This window comes from Jaculus jaculus, chromosome 15, assembly GCF_020740685.1.
Source record: "Jaculus jaculus isolate mJacJac1 chromosome 15, mJacJac1.mat.Y.cur, whole genome shotgun sequence".
Lineage (NCBI taxonomy): Eukaryota > Metazoa > Chordata > Mammalia > Rodentia > Dipodidae > Jaculus > Jaculus jaculus.
Window position 1 is genome coordinate 48,335,393 of NC_059116.1, and position 24,545 is coordinate 48,359,937.

Genomic DNA, 24,545 nt, shown 5'->3' on the forward strand with positions numbered 1-24,545 from the left:
ATTCATTTGGAATCATAAAAAACCTCGAATATCTAAAATAATACTGAGCAACAAAAAAGAGGCTGGTGGTATCACCATACCTGATTTTAACCTATACTACAGAGCCATAGTAACAAAAACAGCATGGTACTGGCACAAAAACAGACATGTAGATCAGTGGAACAGAATAGAGGACCCAGATGTAAGCCCAAGTAGCTATAGCCACCTGATATTCGATAAAAATGCCAAAAATACTCATTGGAGAAGAGACAGCCTCTTCAACAAATGGTGTTTTGAAAACTGGATAAATATCTGCAGAAGGATGAAAATAGATTCTTCTCTCTCGCCATGCACAAGAATTAAGTCCAAATGGATTAAAGACCTTAACATCAGACCGGAAACTTTGAAACTGCTAGAGGAAAAAGTAGGGGAAACCCTCCAACATATTGGTCTTGGCAAAGACTTTCTAAATACAACCCCAATTGCTCAGGCAATAAAACCACAGATTAACCACTGGGACCTAATGAAATTACAAAGATTTTGCACCGCAAAGGACACAGTGAAAAAAGCAAAGAGGCAACCTACAGAATGGGAAAAAATCTTCGCCAGCTATATATCTGATAAAGGATTAATATCTAGGATATACAAAGAACTCAAAAAGTTAACTAATAAGGAATCAAACAGGCCAATCAAAAAATGGGCTAAGGAGCTAAATAGAGAGTTCTCAAAGGAAGAAATACGAATGGCATATAAGCACCTAAAAAAATGTTCTACGTCACTAGTCATCAGGGAAATGCAGATTAAAACTACATTGAGATTCCATCTCACTCCTGTCAGATTGGCCACCATCATGAAAACAAATGATCATAAATGTTGGCGGGGATGTGGAAAAAAAGGAACCCTTCTGCACTGCTGGTGGGAATGCAATCTGGTCCAGCCATTGTGGAAAACAGTGTGGAGGTTCCTAAAGCAGCTAGAGATTGATCTACCATATGACCCAGCTATAGCACTCCTAGGCATATATCCAAAGGACTCATCTCATTTCCTTAGAAGTACATGCTCAACCATGTTTATTGCTGCTCAATTTATAATAGCTGGGAAATGGAACCAGCCTAGATGTCCCTCAACAGATGAGTGGATAATGAAGATGTGGTACATTTATACAATGGAGTTCTACTCAGCGGTAAAGAAAAATGAAGTTATGAAATTTGCAGAAAAATGGATGGACCTGGAAAGTATTATACTAAGTCAGGTAACCCAGGCCCAGAAAGCCAAGCGCCACATGTTCTCCCTCATATGGGGATCCTAGCTACAGATGACTGGGCTTCTGTGTGAGAATGAAAATACTTAGTAGCAGAGGCCAGTAAGTTGAAAAGGAGACATAAAGGGTGGAGAAAGGAAGGGAGGAGGATACTTAATAGGTTGATATTGTATATATGTAATTACAATGATTGTAATGGGGAGGTAATATGATTGAGAATGGAATTTCAAACGGGAAAGTGTGGGGGTGGGGAGGGAGGGAATTACCATGGGATATATTTTATAATCATGGAAAATGTTAATAAAAATAAAAAAAAAAAAAAAAAAAAAAAAAAAAAAAAAAAAAAAACAAAAAAAAAAAAAAAAAAAAAAAAAAAAAAAAAAAAAACCCTACTCTCCCACTACTCAGGGCTCTTGTACGGATCCACTGCGTTGGTGAAGTCAAGACACCGAGCTTAAGCCTGAAATAAAGCTCTTTGCCCTTGCATAAAAAAAAAAAAAAAAAAAAAAAAAAAAAAAAAAAAAAAAAAAAAAAAAAAAAAACAGCAGAAATTCATGTTACCCAGTAGGATGGTGATTAAAACTGAATTAGAAACTGGTAGGGCCACCTCATCTGCAAAGTTAGTTATGCCACATCCTTTCCATGTTTACCCACACTTTAGAGGGCCAGGTATGGAAAACAGTTTCTAAACCAGGCATGGTGAGTCACACCTGTAATCCTAGTGCTCAGGGGGAGAGGAAGAGGCTGAGGCAAGGGATCTATTAAGTTTGAAATTTGGGGTATATAGTGAGTTCTAGGCCAGCCTGGACTGTAAGGTGAGATCTTGTGAACACATCACCCAGAATATTTTTTTCTAGCCTCTTAATGTACCTACCTCTAATAAGTCATACACTCATGCTCAAAATTTCTAAGCAAGCAACTCCAACGGAACCTCAAGGCCTCTGTAATTACTAATAAAAATTATCAATAAAAATTCAGACTCCAAAGTTTCTCCCTCCCCAACCTCTCACAGATTGTCTGCAACATGATTTGGACATTATCAGAAATAAAGCCTAGGCCCAAACATTTTACCTACAGAACTGGGACTTGACTCACAAGTGTCCATGGGGACTAGAGTGACCACAGTTGGCACACCTTCCAGGGCAGGGAGTTTCCTACAGCACATTCTTGTGCTGTGGCCTCAGAGCCTGATATCCACCAGCTTCTGACAATGCAAGCTGCAGAAATGAGTGAAGCAGTCAAAGGAAAGGCTAGGAGCCCTTCAGGTTTCACTAGTGTGGTGGTTTGAATCAGGTGTCCCTCTGAATACTTGGCCTCCAGTTGGTGACAGTTTTTGAGGTGGAGCCTTGCTGGAGGAGGAATGCTTTTGGAGGTGGGCTTAGGGTGTTGTAGCCAGCTCCCCCTTGTCAGAGTTCAGCCCATCCTCCTGCTGCTGTTTTCCCCTGCTGTGGTAGAGGGGACGTCCAGCCTCGGCTCATGCTACGCTTTCCCTGCCATCATGGAGCTTCCCCTCAACACTGTAAGCCAGAATAAACAACTTTCCCCATCAGCTGTTTCTGTTTGGTATCTGTACCAACTACAAGAAGGAAATGACAACAAGTAATTTGTGCACGAAATTTCATACAGTATAAAACAAGGAAGGTTATCCAACATGGTTACAAGGAACAATAGAACAATTAAATTATAAAATCTTATTAATGAAATGAAATCTTGGGGCTTAACTGGAGATTTATTTCAATAAAAGTGAACAAATGCTAGATAATATCCACTTTGCTATTTTTTCCTTAGGGCATACAAGGTCAAGATGAGAAGTCAATCCATAAAACATAACATTAATTCACTCTTGTACTCTTAAGAAGGAATACCAGAATTGAACTAAATCACTGTGTTAACAGGGCTGGGAGATGGCTCATTGGGTAAATGGCTGCCATGCAAGCATGAAGACATGAGTTCAAGCCTCCGCAGCCATGTAAAATGTTGGGTGTGGTGGTATACACCTATAATCCAGCCCTGCAGAGTCAGAGATGGGAGGATGCCTGAGACTTGTTAGGCAGCCTAGTCTAGCCTAATTGGAAAAACCCAGGCCAATAAGAAACCAGGTCTCAAAAATAAAAAATAAATAAATATACATACATACATACATATATATATGTAGATGATGTTCCTAGGGATGACTCCTGAGTTTGTGCAATGGCTTCCACACGCACATGTACCCACACATGTATCCTAGGCCCATGTGAACACACACACAAAGACAAAACACAGGCTAAGGATCAACTTGATAGCATTTGCAGAATGAAATACTGGTTGAGGAAAACCAACAAGCCTGGGTGCTTTTCCAGCTAGCAGCATGCCGAAAACCTCACCTTTCAAGAGGCTATGAAGTTACCAAGCAAATTTCTAGAAGTCAAAGAAAAACACAGGCCAGTCTCTTTGGCTCATCATGTGGAGGTCTGCCATTTCAAAACATAAGCCTTGGGGACATTTGGCAGAGACCATTCCCCAAGTACTTATCAAGGTGAAAGACTTTCCTGAGGTAACAACAGGCCTGGAAACAAACCTGCCCCTGGCAGATGGCCACACAACGAAAGTGCTGTCAGCAGAGCCCAGTGGCCGGCTCACTAGAGTCACTGTAGTCTCTGCAGAATGTGGACGAAGCACAAGGGAGTCAGGCGTGACTATAGGAGGACAGAGGCAAAGCCCCAGGGGAAGGGGTTATCAGCACTGGCAAAGAGAACTACAGCCTACAGGTACTACCTGGGCTATCTCCCAGACACCCGTACCTATGCTGTTTCTGCCTGCAACCTTTCCAGAAAAGGTAGGAATCTGTACTGAAGAAAAAGCATGCTGGCTACTTTGGGGTTCCAACTGTTTTTCCAGGTAAACATCACCGATTTTGACTTTCTCTGGCTGCTAGAACAGCAAGTGGGCAGCAGCACCCATGTCCCATCCCTGTTTTCTTATCTTTTCACTGATGTAAATTACTAAGCTGCCAGGCAAGTTCATGGAAAAACCTCAGAAGAGTAGAGGAACCCCAAGTCAGGTGTCTGAAGCCACTCATCACTCAACTCCGAGTGGACTGAAGAGACTGCTATTCTGGCATTATGGCTGGAGACCATGGTGGACAGTGGGGGCCTCTGTGGGCTTCCCCTTTACAGCCTGGCCTGATCCCCTAGTCTCTCATTCTTATGTCTTCCAAAAGACATCATATAAGGGAATCTAAGAAATTGAATGTGCTAGGACTAGCACTTTGGTAGAGAGCCACAAAAGAGTAATAACTGGCACTGACAAAGGGTGCCACAGAAGAAATGGGAACTGGCTCAGCATCCACCATTGTTACAAATATGTACATATACAAATATGTAACTAGATCATGAAAATCTTGGGATTTTATATATCTTAACAAATAACACACAAAGAACACTCAAACACAGATTCCCTAGGTAAGTTTTCAGGACAATAAAAATAACAGTCTTTAAATATGGTATAGACCAAGAAGCTTTTTGACTACTTAACAATGTGGGAAAAATTAAATGAGTTCACACTGCTGCCAGAAATTACCTGACCAAGAGCAGCTTGTGGGGAAAATGGTTTATTTTTGCTTACAGACTTGAGGGGAAGCTCCATGGATTGCCAGGGAAAAGGATGACATGAGCAGAGGGTGGACATCACCTTCTGGCCAACATAAGGTAGACAATAGAAACAGGAGTGTGTGCCAAACACTGGCAAGGAGAAACTGGCTGTAAGACCCATAAGCTCACCCCTCACAATACACTGCCTCCAAGAGGTGTTAATTCCAAAATCTCCATCAGCTGGGAAACTAACAATCAGACTACCACATCAAACCACCACATTCCTCCCCTAGCCCCCATAAACTGATAACCATCCAGATATAAAATACAATGCATTCAGCCCCACTTAAAAGTCCCTATAGTTTTTAATCACTCCCAATGATGTTCAAACATCACCACAGTCTAAAGTTTTTTAACTGAGCCATAATAGCAAAAATAAACCAAAAAACACATAATGGCACAGAATAAACATTCACACTGCAAAAAATGGCATTGGGCACAGCAAATAAATATTCAACCAGTACAACATTTAAAACAACCAGGGCAAACATCAAACAACAACATCAAGTCCAACAACTTCAGCCAGTGACGAGTCTCCATATTTGATAATTCTAACCACAGGCAAGTCTCGGAAGTTCCAATTCCACTCTTCCAGCTAGGCTACTCACAGTCCTGGAAAATTTCATCCAGGGCTGAAGCTCTCCTTAGCAGCCATCTCATGGTCCCAGAATCCTCATGGTTCCATTGGGTCTCCATGCAGGCATCTAGAAAATCTGCTTCCCATGGCCATTTCCAAAAACACAAGGCCATGTTGCAAATTTAATGACTATCTATAATACCAGGCAGAGTGCCAATTTGTTAATCCAGGGGGGAATAAAGCAGACTTTGAAGAACAGGACCCTCCTTGAGCATTCAGGCCCCTTCAAAAGACTGCATTCTTTCTGTGGTTCCAGTGTAGGTCAGCTGGCCCAATCTCAATGGTTGGAATCTTTCAATTGCAGCTGAAGTCTGTGCCATATCCCTCTGCTCACACCAGTCATTTCTGTGCAATGCAACCCTGCGAAAGTTCTCAGGACACAGGCATGTCAGTAAGTCTCTCACACAACTTCTTCTAGTCCAGTTCAGGCCAAGCTCTTTCTCACCTTCACAAGCCAAACCTCACCGTCCATAGTTCTTACTGTATTCAGGCCTTTCAACTCTGACCAGAATAGTCCATTAAGCAGTACTTAGAGACTGCAAGGTGTCTCTTAGGACAAGCTTTCACATTCCTTTCCACATTCCTCTTGAAAATCAGCTTCAAAAGGACAAAGACATACATCAGGTGTTTAGCAGCAATTTCACTCCTCTGGTACCAACTCCATTGTAGCAGTCAGGTTCGCATTGCTGGTAGAAATCACCTGACCAAGAGCAGCTTGTGGGAATAAATGATGTTTTTTTGGCTTACAGACTTGAGGGAAAGCTCCATGATGGCAGGGGAAAACGATGGCATGAGCAGAGGGTGGACATCACCCCCTGGCCAACATAAGGTGGACAACAGCAATAGGAGAGTGTGCCAAGCACTAGCAAATGGGAGCTGGCTATAACACCCATAAGCCCACCCCCAGCAATACATTGCCTGCAGGAGGCATTAATTCCCAAATCTCCATCAGCTGAGAAGCTACCATTCAGAACGCCTACGTTTATGGGAGACACCTGAATCTAACCACTATAATAAACTACTCATAATAATGGTGAGGTTTTTGAAATATCAATTTTAATAGTAAGATGTCCAGAATACCAGCAAACTTCAGCTGTTTTTTTCAATCTTGTCATTAGCTTCATCATAAAAATTACCATCAATCCAACTTCCAATAGTGAAATACACATTAATTTAAGTACTTTGGAAGTAATGAACATCAAATCCTATATCAAGGATTATGACACCAGTCCAGTGCAAGGAACTAACATTCTGATAACTTCCTTAGCCATATATAATTAATTGGCTCAGCAGATTTTAGTATTAAATATATTTACAATGACTTTAAAAACAATATTTATAACTGGATTTATCCTATTTATTGAACTACAAATAGTATCATTCTCAAATGAAGAAAAATTCCTAAAAATCATTCAAATCATAGCTTGTTAAGGCCCATCATGGGGCTGAGGTGGCAGGGAAAGCAAATGGCTTGAAATGTGAGCAGGGACAGTTTTCCTTGAAGCAACAGGATGTACAGTGTCAGCTGGCCATGGCCATGCATGCTTGTAACCCAGTCATGTAAGGGACAGAGAGGGAAGAATCACCAGGGCTCACTGATCAGCTAGTCTCACCTACAGTGGCAGCTTCAGCAGTAAGAGACTCAGCCTCAAGGAACCTACAAAAGAGTGACAGAGGAGGACACCCAGCATTCTCTTTTGGTCTCCATGCACATGTGCACACGACACACACATCCCCATGCACTATACACACACATACCATACCACACATACTATGCATGTGTACATCAACAAGGGAGAGAGGGAGGGAAGAAAAGAGGGAGGGAAGGAGAAAGGGAGGGAGGAAAGCTTTCTGCCAACTCTGATGATAAATGATAGTTAAGCTACCCGAGAAGACAATGTTCCCTTTCTGCTTCTAGAAATATTAGGAACATAACTTGTGGTATCAGGAACCCCTTTAACACAGCTTACCACTCTGCACCTAGGATTCTATAACTTTTTAAAAATTTCTATTTATTTGCACATGTGTGTGTATGCATATGGTTATACCAGGGTCCCCTGCCACTGCAAACACCAACCAGATGCTTGTGCCACGTTCTGCATCAGGCTTACATGGGTGGTGTGGGAATTGAACTGGGACTTACAGGTTTTACAAGCAAATGCCTTTAACTGCTAAGCCATTTTCCTAGCCCCAGAAAATGTAACTCTATATTAAAGCGGGAAAATGTTTCAGAGCTCAGCCACATGCAGGTTGTCTGAATGGGTCACACAGCAGGGACACAATACCATGATGCCAAGACCAAAGGGTTGCTCAATCTCCCTCCTTGCCAATCTACATCATTGCCTGGAGTGCAAGGAGTACCAGGTACCATATAGGCACCTGCTCATCTCTCCTTAGGATTGTTTCTTTCACTCCACAACCAGTATGTTCAGGGGCTGGGGAGATAGGTCAGTTGGCAAACTGCTTGCCGCACAAACATGAGAACCTGCATCTGATCCCCAGAACCCACACACATGCTGGGTATTGTGACAGGAAGATGTAATCCCAGCGCTACAGAGGCAATGACGGGAGGATCCCTTGTTCCAGCCAGTCTCACCAAATCAGTGTCTCAAACACAGGTGGAGGGTGTGCCTGGAAGTAACACCTGAGGCTGTCCTTTGGCTTTCACATGCACGTGCCCACACGAGTATGCACACATCCGCACGTACACCACACAGACAACAACTGGTGCATCCAAACTTGGTGTCAATTTCTCTACTGTTGCCAAAGGCACTGCCCCACTCCCAGCTGTGATCTACCTTTAGTTCCTGTTTCAGTTTTCATCTATCTTGAGACCTAATTCTCAGAAGCTGTCCCTTAAGATGTCTCCACATTGCCCTCATTTTTCCCGAGGCCCCACCACTTCTTAGATATGAAAGCGCCCTAGCTGCTACAGTCCTTTCCAGGAAGCCTACCTAGAAACCTGCTAAATCTGATTGTTTTCCCTAGAGGAGTTCCCCTTCCCACACGATCTCCAACCAGAGCCATCTGATGAGTCCTCCTTCTCCCTGGACCCCCAGGAGTTCTTCCCTTCTGCCAGACTCTATTAAACTCCTTCCAGATTCTTTCATCCTTCCATGGTCTGAAAATTTTATTCATTGAACCCATAACACAAGAACCTGAAAAGGCCACTGGCTCAGTTGAAGCTCTGTGTGTGGCCCCTCAGCTCCCGCGTTACTGCCCAGATAAGAGCCGAGATAAGGCTCCAGTGCGCTCAAAATTCTCATGCTCCTCCCTCCTCAGTCCTGGCCATTTTCTACTTCCCCTAGCCTTGCATTCTGTGTGCCACATTCCTGTTTATTCTCCTGTTCTAACAAGAAGCTTTGAGAGAGAGACTATGAACGCATGCGTGTAAGCAGGCAGCATGGCCAGCGCTCCTTCAACCCTGCAGAGTAAGTAGCCAAGGCTGCACAGCAGCAGGAAAGCATGCCTGTCCTTACCCGAGGGCAAAGGAAGCCAGGAGATCTCTGCTCAGCAGCCTGGCACACAGCTGAGAGAATGGAATTCAATAGGGCTGGCAGGACAAGAGAAGGCAGACAGCAATACAGACAGGGTGGTTTCCATAGCAAGGGCAAGTGCACCCCTGGAGACCTGGAAAGATGGTGGGGATCTCCCTCACAGGCAGAATGGAAGGCATAGAGGCAGGCTTTCATATGAAGGTGACAGAAGGCCAAGCTGTGCACACAGAGTCACCTTACCTCAGACAACTAGGATTCCAGGTGCTTGAAGAGAAAAACATCCACACCCGAGAGCCGGGAGCGGTGGCGCACGTCTTTAATCCCAGCACTTGGGAGGCAGATGAGTTCAAGGCCACCCTGAGGCAACATAGTGATTCCAGGTCAGCCTGGACAAGAGACCCTACCTCAAAAACAAAACAAAAGTCTATACTTGGAGATAGTTCCTTAGATGGGCATCTGCCTGTTACCTTCGCTGGGGACATTTAGAAATGGGCTCTTGAAAACAGAAAAGTTTTGTGGAAAACACTTTTTGCTTTCTCTTAAAAAGTCATTAGCTGGCTGGAGATGTATCATTCTCTCTTCTGGCGAGGAGTTTCAAATATCTGCAAATATCATTGCATAATGGCCCCTGACAGGCTGCAAAAATCACATCTTGTTGCCTTTCGTGGGAGAAAATGTAGAATTATGGAAACAAAATGACATAATTTTTCTAACCCAGGGCTTTCTTTATCAACTCTGGGCCTGTATAAGGCACAAAGCAAGCCAGCTGTCAAGGCAAACCTTTTATGTGGAGGATCAGACCCCATCAGCAGAAAGGGTGGGAGTATAGCTTCCCTGGCTGCTCTTCGCCGGCACCTGGGAAACCTATGGTGGTTGTATTCCCAGTCTATGTGGTTAAGGTAGAGACTGAGTTTTCATTCTGCAAACCTAACAGTCCTGGTTAGATTGGGGACTCCATCCTTTGTCCATACCCTTTGCTGTCCAGACAGAGGAAAAGAAAAGCTATTGGCAGACAGTGCATTGGTTTTGTAAAGCAGAGGGAATTTCAGAAGAATGTATTGGAAACAAACTTGCTAGAGTCTGCCTTTGTTCACATTCAGTCACTGGCCTAGAACACAACGCACCCAATAGGGTAGTGGGACACCTTTATCCAGCGTCTTTGTGAGTGGGACACTGCCTGTGGTGTCACTAGTGTTTCTTTCTAGCAGAACTGGGATGATATTGACAGGGTCTAGACTCTAGATGATGTAGTGATGATGATGCCAGGAGCTGGGGAAGAGGTAAAGGAAAACTCGAGACAGCACCTGAGGAGGAGACCAAGGTATGGAGGGACCAAGGAACAGGTAACTGAGTGCCATCCAGGAAAAGCAGGATTCTTCCTTCCATGGAGGGTTTTTTTCTTTTTTTTTGAGCTTTTACTTTTATGATTTCTCCGTGTTGTTTAGAAACGCAATGAGAATTTTTCCTACATGCTCCTTGGTTCATTTTCCGTACAAGAAGGATTCCAAAGAAAAGTCAGCAGAGCTGTTGCAAGGCCAAAAGCTAGGAGCTGAGTGATGTGTCTCTACCCCGTTAGGTTTTTCCATCTCTTGCTTTTCTGTGGTTTCCTTTCCTTCTTCCTTTCTTCTTTCCTTCCTTTCTTATTTACTGTTCTTATTTTCTTTTGGATTTTTTGAAACAGTCTGACACTGGAGCCAAGGCTGGCCTATGTAGTCTAGGCCAGCCTCATGTTTTGTGGCTACCCTCCTGCCTCACTCTCGCTAGCACTGGGATTACAGACACAGCTCTCCTGCCTGGCTCATCTCTCCTTCTTTTTCTTCTCCTTAGTCTCTTGCTTCTTTACACCCTTTATCCTGCCCTCTTCTCTGTTTTATGTCTGTTCCTCTGGTGGGTAACTGTTAAATAACAGAACCATAGTTTGCATTGTCTAGGAGGCTGGGATATACAAGATAAGGAACAAACACGTGATGGTCTGGCTTGATGGTGCCTGGTTGCTGCATCCTCCAGAGAAGCCGAAGAGAGCAAGTCCACTTTCTCAAGCCCTTCTCTCAGCAGCATTCGCCCACTTGCCAGGGCAGAGCCTGTGTGACCTGAGCTCCTTACAAAAGGCTGTGTGCTGCAACAGTGCTGCATGGATCTGAGTTTCCAGCACACCTCAGACCACAGCACCCCTCTCTCTCCTTCCCCCGTGGACAGGGCCCCGTTCCCCTCCCCTCCTGCCATCCTAGTCTTACCAAGGCCGTAACAGACTTATACATATCTCTTAATCTGGCAGTGACATGAACAAATCCATTTTCTTTTTCTTTCTTTTTTTTTTGTGATTGTGATTTTGGCTTTTCAAGGTAGGGTTTCCCTCTAGTCCAGGCTGACTTGGAATCCACTATGTAGTCTCAGGGTGGTCTCAAACTCATAGTGATCCTCCTACTTCTGCCTCCTGAGCGATAGGATTAAAGATGTACATCATCTCACCTGGCACAAATCCATTTTCAATGAAATCTCCTCCTATCCCCTCAGACCATTCAGAGAGCCTTAGTAAGGGACCAATTACCCAATAGGTGTGAACATCAGGGAGGGCTCCCAGCAGACACCAGGAAGACAGAGAACACCAGCACAGGACATCAATACAACCCTCCCTCAGTCTGGCTAGGTCAGCCTTGTCATCCCAGCATTCCAGTCCACCTTTAAGGCCATTTACAACAGCTACAAAACAGTCACTTCCATATTCCATAAAAAACACAAAGCCAAAAAAAAAAAAAAAGCATTAAGTTTTCAGTTGACTGAAGGAAAACATAGCTGGTTCTACTATGAAATGGTTGTGGGGTGGGGGGGCATTTCCCTCACCAGCAATACTGGGAAGGAAATCTGAGGGGAAGCTTATGGGTCACTCAAGGCCTTGGACCCCTCCAGTATCCCCCAAACAACTGCTCCTGCAACACCAGAGAATGGTCACTAGATATGCTGAAGTTCTGAAAGGAAGACACAGCCCCAGTCTAGTACCAGGCTGATCACAAGGTTCAATCAGGGCCCAGTGTTAATGAGAACAGCAGTGTCTTCCAGGCAATGTGGGAAGCAATGTCAGCCAGTGTATCCAAACACCGCACAGCAGCCTCAACAGTGTGGAGCAAGTGGGGTGAGCATTTGGGCTGGTCGAGGCTGACCATGAGCTAGGGATGCCAGAAAACTATGCTCACCTGCAATCTTTGTAAATCAGGTTGAAATGTCACCTCTAGGCCAGCCCTGCTGGCCACTAGAGCCATGGTGGTCTCCATGAGACCATCACCATTCCCACCACCTCCCAATGTTGCTTCATTTTCACTATCCCAGGACAAGACATCTTAATCCTCTCTCAAATGCTCCCTTCAGTCCCCATAGATCCCTTTATATCTTATGCTATCCAGAAGCACCACGACAGAGCTTGCCTAGCTTCTGACACTCCTCAAGGGAAGCGTGGACTGGGTTCCTTGCAGCACTTTTCCAAAGAATGGAGACCTCACAGCTTAGCAGATGTATGCCAAAGTCCATGGGGAAATTGGCTAGGCTCTCAATATATGCATATATGTCTATACACATAATAGTATGTACATAAGCACATTAATACATATGACCATTGTGATGGCTTATACTGATAGTCACCTAGAAAAGTGGCCTCTTGGCATGCCTGTGAGGCATTACCTAGGGTAAGTTAACTGAGGTGTGAAGACCCACCTTAACTGTGGGCAGCACCACTCTGCTGGCTGGAGTTCTGTGCTGGATAAAAGGAGAGCTGGCTGCACCCTAACATTCATTGCTTTGGGCTTCCTCACTGTGGACTGAAGGTACACAGTGACCTCAAGCTCCCACTGTCATGCCAGCCCCACTTGATGGCCTAGCCTTGAACTGCAAGCAGAATAGACCCTTCCTGCTTTTAACTGATTTCTGCCAGATATTTTGCCCCAGCAACAGAAAGGTAACTAACACAAACATGAAACAGAGAAAGTACACAGATACTATGTCTATGGCATAATGTTTCAACTAATCCTCAGATAAATGAAAGTGCTAAAGTCATTTCAATATAGCTTAAGAGAAGAAAAAATACAAGTACATAAAATTCCACAGGCTATCTACACTTGAAGTATATTTAATTTAATTATTTTTTGTTGTTGTTGTTGTTGTTGTTTTTCGAAGTAGGGTCTCACTCTAGCCCAGGCTGACCTGAAGTTCACTCTGTATTCTCAGGGTGGCCTCGAACTCACGGCGATCCTCCTACCTCTGCATCCCGAACAAAACTGAAAGGGATTTCTTTCTGCAAAAACCTCTCAGTGAGGACAACAACAAAATGGGCATATGACTTCCAAGGTGGAAAGGATGTTCTAAACCCAAAAAAAAGAAAACTTTCTCTTACCTTCGATCCAACCAGCGTGTACAGCCACTGGATGGTCTCGCTGTGGTTGATGACGCCATTCATCCCATCCACGTACAACATAATCTGGCCCAGTGCTACAGAACAGGAAACAGGGAAACGTCACAAATATCAGTTCAGTCCCCAGTGATCACAAAGGCACTGAACGCTCACACTGAAGGGTATAGCATGGGAAAGCCAGCTCTGAAGATGTCAGCCAAATCTCAGGTCAGTGTTAACCACTATAAAAGGATGCAAGCTGTTCTGGGCACCTGGGAGCTCCAACCAGCTCCGAAATTCAGGGACATTATGTGCTTTGGTGTATAAATGTACATCTTCCTGTTCCTCTCCATGTGTGGCATGTGAGACAAAGCCATCAGTGAGATACTGCGGCCTTCTACTGTAATCAAGACCACCCATGGATACCACAGCCAAATGCACTTTGTATCTGGAAGATAGTACTGCAAAACTCTCCTCCCCTTTCTTTAGCTCTTACTTTCTACCACCTCTTCTGCAATAGTCCCTGAACCTTAGAGGGTGTGATAGAGAGAAGAGAGCAAAGGGAGGATAGTGGGGAGGAATTAGGATCATGATATATTGCCTATGTGTGCAGAGGTTGTCAATGCAAAGTTTCAAAAAAGATTAAAAAAAAAAAAAAGACAAGCCAAGTGTGGTGGCACATACCTTTAATCCCAGCACTCGGGAGGCAGAGGTAGGAGGATCACCATGAGTTCGAGGCTACCCTGAGACTACAGAATGAATTCCAGGTCAGCCTGGACCAGAGCAAGACCCTACCTTAAAAAAGGAAGAAGAAAAAAAATGACACATGAATTTCCAGGAACAATCTAGCCAGGGACTAAGCCTGTGATCAGCAAGTCCCAGAACCTATGGGATCACCTTAAGCTAATGCAATTTTATTCCTTCATAGACATGATAACATATGCCTAACATTGTTTAGAATTTTGTTTGAAGATTTTCTGATTTAAAATGTCAGACATCAGGCTGGAGAGATGGTGTAGGGGTAAGCGCTTGCCTGTGAAGCCTAAGGACCCTGGTTCGAGGCTCAATTCCCCAGGATCCATGATAGCCAGATGCACAAGGGGGCGCACGCATCTGTAGTTTGTTTGCAGTAGCTAGAGGCCCTGGTGCACCCATTCTCTCTCTCTCTCTCCCTGCCTCTTTCTCTTTCTGTCTGTCGGTCTCAGATAAATAAATAAAAATTTTTTTATGTCAGACATCAAAGAAAGTCAGTTGTCAGCCAGCCTGTGGCTACTCCAAAGGATGATGCAAGTGGCCAGGCTGGGCCACAGAGTAAGTTCAACTTAGCCTGTTTTAAGATTTTAAAAAGTAATTAAGCCGGCTGTAATTCCAGCACTTGGGAGGCAGAGGTAGGGGGATCACCGTGAATTCGAGGCCACCCTGAGAGTACATAGTGAATTCCAGGTCAGCCTGGGCCAAAGTGAGACCCTACTTCAAAAAAATAAAGTAAGGAAAAGGCTGGGGATGCAACTAAGTGGTGGAGTGTTTGCCTAGCATGCGAGAGGCCGGGGTTCAGTTCTCCATAGCACCCACAAAAACTTCATCTGTCACACCCTGAGTTTTAAATTCTTAGTTTAAGAAAATGAGTTACCACATACTATTATTCAAAAAGAAGATGCAAGCCATGTTATATTTTAAACAAGTATTTATTCCATTTTCAGCTTTATTAGCATCAAAATAATTTGGGCTGTAGATAATGTACAATTGAGCACATTGTTTCAGTACACAAATAGTGAAATAAACAAGCTTCCTTGAATTGTATCTACGGGAAGGGTAGGAATGAGACCATAACACTTTTTTGTTTATGGAAACAGAGAGAGAATATGGGTGCACCAGGGCCCCTAGCCACTGCAAATGAACTCCAAACACATGCTCCAAAGCCACTTTGTGCGTCTGGCTTTATGTGGGTACTGGGGAATTGAATCTGGATCATTAGGCTTTGCAGGCAAGTACCTTAACCATTGACCAATCTCTCCAACCACATTACATTTTAAAGCAGTCAGTTTTACCCATTTGCCAAATGAATTCATTGCAAAATAAATAAATATAACCCTCTTCCTACCTTTAAAAAAATAAAAATTGATTGAACAAAACATGATATCCAACCCCCCCCCACACACACACAAAAGAGGGACAATGTACTAACTATACAAGTATATATGAGAGATTAGAAAATCCACTGTTACCCTATCCACAAACTGCAATCACTATAAGAACTCTGCACCTAGGCCAGGTGTGGTGGCATACACCTTTAACCCCAGCACTCAGAAGGCAGAGGTAGGAGGATAGCCAGGACTTCAAGGCTACCCTGAAACTATATAGTGAATTTCAGGTCAGCCTGGGCTAGAGTGAAATCCTACCCAAAAAAAAGAAAAAAAGAAAAAAAACCCACAAATTCCGCACCTAAATATGTGAAATTCAATTATTTGCAATACACTTAACACAATAAACATTATATAATCATTTCATGTCTTAGCTAGTAGTGAAATAATAGAGATATACTTATTAAAATTAGGCATGCTTTTTAAATGATGTCCACAGTTTTACACTGGTATAGAATTTCAGGCACATTGAAAAAGACATGACAAATAATAGGAGCTAGAATGATGGGAAACGTGTATGATAAAATCATTCTTTGCCAGTTATATACAAAAGTATCATAAAGTTGCTAACAAGAGGGTCAAAATAATAGCCAAATTTCTAACTTAGTGAAAAATATATACTCAACATATCAAGAAAAGTTTGAAATAAAATATTAAATATTCATATGGCCATAACTGATAAAAATTATTGTGTAAAAAGTTCACACAAACTAGTAAGAAAATATTAAATCAGATAGAAAAAAGAGAAAAGTATTTTATAAGAGAAGCAACAAGCTGGTTTATGATGGCACAAAAGATTGTTTCTTTTTTTCTTTTTTTCTCACTTTTTATTAACATTTTCCATGATTATAAAAAATATCCCATGGTAATACCCTCCCTCTCACCCCCCGACTTTCCCCTTTGAAATTCCATTCTTCATCATATCTCCTCCCCATCTCAATCATTCTACTTACATATATACACTACCAACCTATTAAGTACCCTCCTCCCTTCCTTCTATTGCAACATAACAGATCCAAACAATAAGACAATAATTAAGCAGTATTATCACTGCAGTTAGCAAAGATGTTTAAAAAAATCATTAGGCAGCCCACATGGAGGCACAGACCTTTAATCTCAGCATTTGAGAGGCAGAGTGAGACTCTAACTTGAAAAAGAAAATACAAAAACAAAAACACACTAAGAATTAGATACTAGAGTGGTTAAACAAGTGAAATTTCTGATGACATTCTGACAACATTCCCATGCTCTCAGCATGTTCTGTGTAGAGTTAATATCCCCACCCTGTGAGGCAGCTGTCACCCCCATTTGGCAGTGAAGATATAGGCTCTGGGAAGTAAACGATTGCACTCAATGCCTCCCACCCCTTTCAAGTGATCGAGCCAGGGTGGGTGGGCTCCTAGGCAGCTGTACTAAGAGACTAAGTCCTCTTTACATATTTCTCCAGTAATTGGGACTTTGGGAACCTATCTTTAGGGTTAAAGGGAAAAGTAAAGCAAAGGTGTTCACCAAAGAGTTATTAAGTCAATAAGATGAGGAAAACCTAACCACTGTCATCATTTTAGTGTTCCACACTCACAGCAACCCTAAGCCAAATTCCCACTTCAAATGCTTCTGTTAAAAGGATTAAAAAACAAGCTTAAAAGTTGAAGCATCACTCAATCCAATGAAAGTCTCAAGCTGTCATTGATAAAAGGAAGGAAGGAGTCTGGGGTGCTTCGTTGGTACTGAGCTTGCCAAGCGTGCAAGAAGCTCTGGGTTCCACCTCTAGCTTTGCAGAAAACTGGGTGTGGTGGCACAAACTCCTGTGATCCCAGCACTTGGGGTGGAAGCAGGAGGATCAGGAGTTCCAGGCCATCCTCCCCATAGCATAAGAAGACTGGGGAGAAGGCTCAGTGGGCAAGCTGCTGGCCATTAAGAGTATGAGTACCTGAGTTCCAATCTCTGGTTCCCACATGAGAGCTCACACCTCCCAGAGAAAGTGGTGGAAACTGATGATTGCTGGGAGAGGGGAGTCATGTCTGTTAGCAGGGCAGCCACTGGAGGACTGCCCATTCTTGAATAAATCATGCCCCATGCATGATCATGCGAGCAATCCTAATTTAAATCAGTGAGTCAAAAGATAATAGTCAACAAGTCACAGAAGAAAGATGGAGATCTAGGGGAATAAGAAGGGATTTAGTGGGATTGAAAAGGGGAAGAGATGAGGTAAAAGGGTGGAATCAGAATACATGTATGAAATTGTCAAAATGGGGGAAAATAATACATTTTACTCCTGGGGAGGCAAAGACAGGGTATCCCTAACACTCACTGACTAGCTAATCTAATTGAATTGAGTAAGACACCAAACATTATGGCCTTATAGTCTACACATACATGCACATATGTGGCTATACATGTCGACAGGGCTGGACAGATGGTTTAGCAGTTAAAGCTCCTGCCTGCAAAGCCTTAGGATCCAAGTTCAGTTCTCCAGTACTGTAAGCAATATAGACAAGGTGGCGCATGCCTCTGGAATTCTTTCGCAGTGGCTGTACCCTATTATCTCTCTCTCTCCCTCTCTCTCTCTCCCTATCTACCTATCTATCTCTCTGCCTCCCTCCCTCTTCCTACCTTTCACTCTCTCTCTCTCTCAAATAACTAAATTAACAAAACATTTAAAAAACATGTTTACATGCAGGCATGAACACCACACACCAAATATGAAGGGTGGTAAGGACGGGAAGGGAGGGAGAGTGGGGTTAGGGATTAGTGGGCAAACCCTTGCCTAGCTCTGAGTTATTTCTACACCACCAGAGAGGGAGGGAAAAACACACTAAGCATGTGCCCCCTTCTTCTACTGTGAGCATCACATTATTTCTGTAATAGAACAGCAAACAATATAATAAAGGACAAAAACAAGCCTGAATAATGAAGTCTGAGATTTTTTTTGGTTTTTAGCATTTCTGACTCATCCACACTGCTTCTCCTCCAGAAACACCAGTGCCTTTCCACTTCATACGCAGAGCACTGGAGAAAAAACACACTCGTTTTCTTTCTCTTTCCTCTCTCTTCCTCTCTCTGCAGAAGAGGACTTGGCACCAGAATCCATAGGGTCCTTTTCCATTAAAGAAGTCATCTCGGGAGCACCTCTTGGCATCTCCCACTAAGTGGACTCTTCAGACTCCTGGATGGTGCATCTTGTGGAGGCACGCTCCCCCACGAACCTGAGAGGCCTGGAAGGAGGGTCTCACCCCAGGGACAGGCAGGTAGGCAAAAGAGGAATTAGCCCCCGAGTAGATGGTACAGACAGATCACACTGGAGGTGATGTATTTAATACAACCCCATCCCCATCACAAGAGTCCCCACTGGCCACATCTTTCCACTATCTGGTCCAATGCAGAAGCTTTATTCCTGCAAAAGCTATGCCAGACACAAGATGGTGCTAAAGAGATTCAAGTGGATTAAATTGCTCCAAGATTCCATAGCAGAGACCCACCAATCAGAATGTGGGCCTGAGATAAAATTCACACAATTTGATTGACTTAGAATGGCACCTGGCCTTCGGAGGTGCTCAGAGGTCCCAAACACCCAGGGAGGTCACTGTACCCCAAGGCCAGTCATGCACTTCACAAACAGGAGTGTGGGCACATCTCAGAGACCAAAGCATGTCCCGTCCCTCGCTGCTAACCACCCCGATCCCAGTTGCCAGTCACAGGGTGCCAGGGCAGAGCTCCTTACTTAACCCAAAGTCACGGAGGCTTTCTCCCATGTTTTTGTCTAAAACATGTTATGGCTTCACCTTTTATATTTAGCTTTGTAACCCAGTTTCAGATAACTCTTGTCCTAAGAATGAGTTTGGATAAAAGTTCATTTTTTTCCCATTTAACTATCCAATTACTTTAACATTAGTTGCTAAAGAGAGTTACTTTCTCCATTTCATTGCTTTTGCAGTTTTACATAAACCTGCTCTGTGGTGTGTGTGTGTGTGTGTGTATGTACACGCGCACGCACGCGTGTGTGGTGGGCAGGAGTCAGTTGCTGTTCACTTGTCCAACCGTTGCCAAAAGCCCATTATCTCCATGACCACAGCTGTGGAGTCAATCCTCAGATTCTATTCTGTCACTCCTCTCATGTTCTCATCTTCCTCAAAATTGTTTTGGCTGCTTTTATTCTTTTGCCTGTTCAGTTAAAGTCTAGAAGCAGTTTGTCTTCATCAATTAAAAAAGTTCAGATCCACAGGCCTCATGTAAAAGCTGGAAGTTGGGCTGGAGAGATGGCTCAGCTATTAAGAACACTTGCTGCTTAGGCATAAGGGTCTGAGACAGCTTCAGTTCTATTCTCAGATCCCATTAAAAAAATCGGGGCATGGCTATCTATGCATGTCTACAACCCCAGTCTATAGAGAAAGGAGACCTGAGAACCAGTGGGACCTGCTGACCAGAAATGGGAGCTCCAGGTTGAGGGAGAGTTCTTGTCTCACTCAAGAAAATACATGGATGAGCAATAGAGAAGAGCACTTGAAGTTCTCATGTCTCCACACATGCACACACACGTGCATACACCACACCACACATGATACATATACACATGCAAAAACCCCAAAAGCCATAAACTGTAACCCCAGTAGACATACGGAGAGAAGGGAGGCAGAGAAAGGAGAATTTCCCAGAAGCTCATGCAAAGAGCAGTGACAATAACAAGGACTCACCCTAAAGTTGTCCTCTGACCTCCAGAGGCCAAGGCATGCACAGGCCCACACTCATACATGTGAACACAGATATACACCAAATAAACAAATACACACACATTTTCTGAGGGTAAATTCTGAGAGTACTGACATATATATGTTGTTGAGCCTTAATTCATGAGCCTACTACATTTATTAAATATTCTCTGGTAGCTTTCATCAGAATTGTTTAGCTTTACTTTATACTTTATTTTTTATTTTCAAAATTTGTAAGTAGTTCATGTCCTTTGGAGCTATTGCAAACCATATTTTTTAATGCAAGGAAATCTCTATTTTACTTTATTTTTGAGAGAGACAGACAGAGAGAGGGTGAAGGAGGCAGAGAGAGAGAGGGTGAAGGAGGCAGAGAGAGAGAGAGATTGGGAGCGCCAGGGTTTTTCAGGCTCTGTGAATAAACTCCAGACACGTGTGCCCCTTATGTGCATTTGCAACATTGCACCCTTGCATCTAGTATATGTGAGATCTTGAGGTTCGAACAAAGTCCTTAGGCTTTGCAGGCAAGCACCTTAACTCCTAAGCCATCTCTCCAGCCCACATGCAGTATTATTTTAAAGATGTTTCCATTCCCAATTGTTACTATGAGTTTATTATTGATTTTTGTGTGTTGGCCTTGGAGCCTCTAACTTTGTAAAACTTAGTAATTCCAGAAGACTTGGCTTCTTATTTTGTCTCTATAAAAATATTTACATTTCTACATAGGCAGTAATGCTGTCTATGAACAAAAATAGTTTCATTTCCTCCTTCCCAAATGTTAAACCCTACTGAGCCTCTGTACTGGTTAAGACTCCCAGTGTATATTCAACAGGAGAGGTGAGAGTGGACAACACTGCCTAATTCTCAATATTAGGGGCACACATTTAGTTCTTCAAGTAATTATAATGTTACATGTAGGCTTTATGAAATTGCCTTCTCCAAAGGTGTGGAAGCTTCTTCCAATTTCTAGATTGCTAAGAGGTTTTGTGATCCTGAAGAGAGGAATGAACTTTGTCAAGGCTTTTTCCCCATCAACTGGGAAGACCACGCAGTTCTCCAGGCTGTGAATACAGTGGGTTACATGGCCCGACTCACAGTCAGTGAGCCCCCAGCCCCTTGGGGCGGATCTTTCTACACGCTGCTGGACTGCTTTGCTCTCAGGGTTCTTCATCTCTGTCAGGGGTTGTCTGCAGCAGCACGCTGTCTTCTTCTCAAATCACGCAATGAGCTGGGAAATACTCTTTTCCTATTTTCTGGAAGAAACTGCATAAAATTGATTGGATTCTGTCTTCATATGTTTGGCAGAACTTGTCAGGAAACCACCTGTGTCTGGAGATTCCATTTTCAGCAGGTTGTTAACTACAAGCTAAATTTCCTTCGTAGCTATAACTGGGCTGGGGAGACGGCTCAGGGGTAAGAACACTTGCCGAGCAAACACGAAGGCCTCAGACCGGCTGAGTGTAGTCGCTAGCACCCATATAAAAGCTGTGTCACACACACCTGTAACACCACTCCTGTGTGGGGCAGACACAGGAGAAGCATTGGCAGAGACTGGAGAATTTCTGTGGCTCACTGGTCAGCCTGTCTGACCAAAAATGGCGGCTCTAGGATCCCCTCTGTCTTAAGGAATCAATGTAGAAGAGCCATAGACAAGGACACTCAATATTGGCCTCTGGCCTCTGCATGCATATGCGCAGGGTTCATGCATCTGTATACATGTATGCATACATTGTACATACCCACACCTCATACACAAGCCACAGATATGCCACACCACAAACACACCAAAAAATGGCGGAGAAAGTGCTGCCCATGCGTGAGGACCTGCGTTCGGATCCCCAGTATGTGTATGCGAGTCCAGGCATGGCGGCACACATCTGTAATCCCAGCCCCGAGGAAGCACAGACAGACAGAAGCAGGTGGATCCCTAGGGCTCGCTGGAGAGCGATTCTAGCAATTTAGGAACACACGCTGTCAACTTCTGACCTCTACACACATGCACCCACGTACGTGAAAACATGTACGCACACATACACATGCAAAAAACTAAAGTAGAAATAAACTTTTCTCGTGAGGACTTCAATCATGCTATCCCCTCCTTTTTAAAAAATATACCTTGTGGCACATCCCTCCTGCAATGTTTCAAGTCTGAAATGTTCCTTACAAGTTTCTGTTCTAAACTTAGACCCCAGCTAGTGGTAACATTTTGGCAAAATTCTAAAACCTCTAGCTGGCGAGGTCTCGCCGTCAGAAGTGCAGCAGCAGGGCGAGCCTGTGGAGGCTGTCACCTGCCTCTGGCCCGTCTTGCGCTCTGCTTCCTCGTCCACTGGACGTGAACAGCCTCTGCTGTACACTCCCACCACCATAAACTGAGCTGCTCTACCATGCTTTTCCCACCATGACGGACGAAAATTCTCTGAAATTATGAGCCGAAATAAATCTTTCTTCCACAGTTATCTGTTAGCTAATACCCTGTCAGAAGATTAGAGCACTAGTCAATCTCACACCTTGCCTCCATCTGGAACCTATACTCATGAAGGACACTCCCCGATGCTGCATAGCAACAGGAGATAGGAGCTTCACATCAGAACACACAGGAAAGTGTCCCTCAGTCTTCGTGAGAACTAGCTACGTTTTATTTTATTTTATTTTGTTAGAAAGAGACACACACAGAGAGAAGTGGCATGCCAGAACCTCAGCCACTGAAATAAAACTCCAGATGCTTGTGTCACCCAGTGGGCATGTGTGACCTTCCGCTTGCCTCACCTTGGTGTGTCTAGTTTACATGGGATCTGGAGAGTCAAATGGGTCCTTAGGCTCCTCAGGCAAGCACTCAGACTGCTGAGCCATCTCTCCAGCCCCAGCTACATTTTAATTGTTTTATTCTACCACTTTAAGTTACTTAGTTTCTACAACCCGTTGTTTCCTTGTATATGTACTACGATTGATTATAGATTAAAGAAATAGTTATCATAAAGTTAGTCACCCAACTTCCTTCATCTTAGGTTTGGTAGTTTGTTGCTTGTGAGAACTGGTCAACTTAAGAAATTGCTACATTGTTCTAGGCTGTCAGTCTTATTAGCTCAGAGTTACTCTGTCCTCATTTGATAATGGGAAGCCTTGTCTCCTTTCATTTTTAATGTTGTTTATAATTTTTCTTTTTTTATAAAAAAGAACCATTTTTTGTGATCCTGATATTTCTTGGTTTCAATTTCATTAGTTTTGTGTGATTATTTTCTTCTTCCTACTTATTCAGACTTATTGTTTAGTCCTGTTTTTAAAAATTATTTATTTAGGGCTGGATAGATAGCTTAGCGCTTAAGCACTTGCCTGTAAAGCCTAAGGACCCTATTTCTAGGCTTCATTTCTCAGAACCCATGTAAGCCAAGGTGGTGCATGCATCTGGAGTTTGTTTGCAGTGGCTGGAGGCCGTGGCGTGCCCCATTCTCTCTCTCTCTTTCTCTCTCTGCAACTCCCAAATAAATAAATAAACTATTTAAAATATTTATTTATTGGAGAAAGAGAGAGAGACAGAGAGACAGAGAGAGAATGGGCATGCCAGGGCTGCTAGCCACTGTAAGTGAAGTCCAGATGCATGCACCACCTTGTGTATTTGACTTATATGGGTACTAGCGAATGAAACCTGAGTCCTTAGGTTTTGCAGGCAAGTGCCTTAACCACTAAGCCACTTCTCCAGCCCCTCTAGTCTTGTCTTTTGGTGGGCGTTTCTATCATTATTTTCTTCTTTTCTCGCATGATCACATGGCGCAATAATTTCCCTCCATGTGTCACCTCCCTCAGATTCTGATGTGCTGCATTTTCATTTTCATTTTGTGCAAAATATTTTCTAATTTCCCTTGCAAAGTCCACTTTGACACAGGGTTTACTCTGAAGTGAGTTAATTTCCAAGCTTTTGGATATATTCCTATTATCCTTCTGTTACTGATTTAAGTTAATAACCTCATAACCAGAAAATATATCATCTGATTTCAATTCTTTAAATTTGGTATGGTTTGCTTTATGACCCTGGATATAATCTATCTTGGTGAATGTTGTATGTGTATTTGAAAAACAAAATACATTTTACTGTAGCAGGGCGGAGTACCCTGACAATGTCAGTGCAAACTGGCTGGTGGATGGTGCTGTGAGGTCTTCCTATAGCCTTGCTTAGTTTCATCAGAGCAGTTCTATCCATCCCCAAGAGGGAGAAGCATGGGGCCCTCTAGCCGCACCCAGTCTCTTCTCTTTCTTAGTTCAGTTCTTTCCGGTTGGTTTTGTTTCACAGATAAGCAAAGCTCATCTGAGCTCTAGTTTTGT

General features: G+C 43.4%; 1 protein-coding gene across 1 annotated transcript in view; it reads right to left on the bottom strand.

Annotated features, from left to right (window-relative positions):
- Positions 1–24,545, bottom strand: part of Fhod3 (formin homology 2 domain containing 3) — a 502,577-nt gene that overhangs the window by 194,413 nt on the left and 283,619 nt on the right. The window contains exon 6 of the mRNA XM_045134751.1: positions 13,388–13,482. Coding sequence (XP_044990686.1) covers positions 13,388–13,482 — 95 coding nt within the window. The remainder of the gene's footprint in view (positions 1–13,387; positions 13,483–24,545) is intronic.